General features: G+C 26.1%; 1 protein-coding gene across 1 annotated transcript; it reads left to right on the forward strand.

Annotated features, from left to right (window-relative positions):
- The first annotated feature begins 783 nt into the window (after nt 1–783).
- On the forward strand, nt 784–2,010 carry LOC107882364. The gene is made up of 3 exons (XM_016800604.2): nt 784–1,321; nt 1,473–1,619; nt 1,730–2,010. The coding sequence occupies exons 1-3, from the start codon at nt 1,283–1,285 to the stop codon at nt 1,952–1,954; spliced, it is 411 nt and encodes a 136-aa protein (XP_016656093.1). The 5' UTR covers nt 784–1,282; the 3' UTR covers nt 1,955–2,010.
- The last annotated feature ends 697 nt before the right edge of the window (nt 2,011–2,707 follow it).

Below are 2,707 nucleotides of genomic sequence, written 5' to 3' on the forward strand. Positions count from 1 at the left end.
TGATTTTAATAGTTCCTGAGATTTATATTTCCTGTGAAAAATGTATCCTTAAATTATATTTCCAGATAATAAGTGTTACTGAAATTGTTAATATCTGAAAAATATCACTCCTAGGATTGTTTGTTACTGTTTTAGACTTCCCTGATTCTGATAGCCCTCCATTTTTATCTTAGACAACTGTGTAAATTAATATTCTCTATTTATCTAGATAAGATAAAATATAAAAGAATATTTATCTAGATAAACTCAACACTGCCCCTGGGGTATACAAAGTTAGTACAATATTAACATTGTAGGTAATTGTATAAGCTATAAATACAAATATATTTATATATTATGATTATTATAGGATTGTTACAACTTACAAGAAAAAAAACACTTTAATATTATAATAATAGAAATATGTAGGTAAGTAGGTTATGGATATATGACATAATTCACTTATTTGGGTGATAGGTTGTATGTATATTAGGAAGACTGAAGACGAAACTTAGCATGCAATAACCAATTGGCCAACGCCACATAAATTTCCTTACCCAATTTATTTTGGAACTTGGGATTAAGCCGTATAGTGTCTGAAACATATAGTATTAGTTTTTAGAAATATAGGCTTATAATAATCAAAGAGAAAATAATTCAATATAAAGGAGTTTAGGATATTCTATAACATGGATAATAATAATAATAGTACTAAATATAATAAGCGGACAAGATGTATAAATGGGTGTAGTTACTTTTTTACAATTATTAATGGTACAGGTTTCAAGCTTTTTATTATATTATTATTATAAAAATATATTATCTCCAAACTATTAAATCGCCTACCGCAACGAAAAAGGTCGTATCTCGATTTTTGTCATTTTTGAGTTACGACCATATTCGTATAGGAAATAATTTTCTCTATCGCCCACGAAAACGGTCGTATCTGTAGCTATCCAAGGAGGTTAGATATTACTTAAATTAAATTTAATTGATTTTTGTATTTCCCGCGAAAACAAACGTATGTTTATATACGACGCTTTGATTACAAATATTTCCCGCGAAAACAGACGTATGTTCAGATAAGACGCTTTGATAACAAGACGTATAGTGTTAGTAATCAAAATATAATTTTATTCAATTATCAATTTAATATTTTAATAATATTATAATGTAAAATAATATAGTTAATTAATTGTTTAACTCCTTTCGGCTTTCTATTGTACAATATTATATTATTATAATTGAAGTAGTTATCGCAATATTATCGTCATTATAATTATTCTATTTTCTATTTCGAAAGATGACACACGAATACAAATTGTCTACAGAAATGAAAGGTGTAAGTACAAATTTTAATTCTATAATATCAGTGTAAACTGTATAATTTAACAAAATTAAAACAATGCAATTTGTGATTCGAAAATAGACTACAATATTATAATATTATTATTATTATTATTGTATTATTTACTATGTATTTTTTTGAACAGGAAAATAATAATAATATTGGTTTAATTGATTCCGACTGCGACAGTGTATTAGATACATATTATTATGGATGTCTAAGTAGTGATGATGATGTTATTCAACCAATTCCTGTTAATAATGATGTATCAGCAGCAATTATCAATCATCAGGCAATATATTTTAATCACTTAATGCTAAATTAATATTTTATTAAAATAAAGTATAGGTAATAGGAGTACCTACTTTTGTTTAAAATTTAATATACATTTTTTAATTACAGGATTTGTGGTGTATTGATGATAGTAATAGTGAACACTATGATAGTGATAATGACCCAGAGTACACACCACAGTTGGACAATTTCAATTTAGTTGATGAAGCTCTTGTTAATGATGACGTGCCTGTCGCTGATAATAATTATGATGCTCTAAATGATGTAAATAGTCTTATTAGTATTTATGGTTGCTATCTAGGGTTGTATCTAGGGTTCAATTTTTATAGCTAAGGATTGAAAATTTAAAACAAGGTTCCATAAATACTAAATAGGTTATAATAATATATAAATTACTTTAGGTATTCACAATAATATCAAATATACTTATTAATTTTATTTATAACTTGTAACTAGTAAATAATAAATAAAATATTAAAAACTTGTATTTTTTTTAAATTTTTGGTTAAAAAAAATCCCCTAAATGAAAATTATACTCAATTTTTATTAGAATATTACTCACTTCATTGCAAAATATAATACTCACTATTCTCACTTTTTTTAAGGAAAAAATGAGTAGCAACCAATAATTATAATATAATATTATGAAATTGTACACACACATTTTATTTTATGCTAGGACCTTGCAAATGTTGGAAATAATAATGATATTACAACAAAAAAAAAGCGTGTTATGACACCTAAAGAAAAAGTTCAGAGAAAACGTCAAAGAAAGGTATCAGATTGGAAGGATGTTAGAGCAAAGGCTGAATTAAATAAAGGTATTGAACATATCAATCGATCTGGTAAAAAAAAGAACGCAGTAGAAATGGGTCCACCATGTAAATGTAAATTAAGATGTTTTGATAAAGTTAGTGAAGATTTACGTAAGAAAATATTCATTGAATACTGGAGCCTAGGGGATCATAGTCGTCAGTGGGACTTTATAGCCAGGTATGTAACAACAGTTGAAAAAAAAGTAACAACATTATCAACTGAGTCACGCAGATCATATTCTAGAAAGTATTCTTTACCTATTAATAATGA

This window comes from Acyrthosiphon pisum, unplaced genomic scaffold, assembly GCF_005508785.2.
Source record: "Acyrthosiphon pisum isolate AL4f unplaced genomic scaffold, pea_aphid_22Mar2018_4r6ur Scaffold_20960;HRSCAF=22641, whole genome shotgun sequence".
Lineage (NCBI taxonomy): Eukaryota > Metazoa > Arthropoda > Insecta > Hemiptera > Aphididae > Acyrthosiphon > Acyrthosiphon pisum.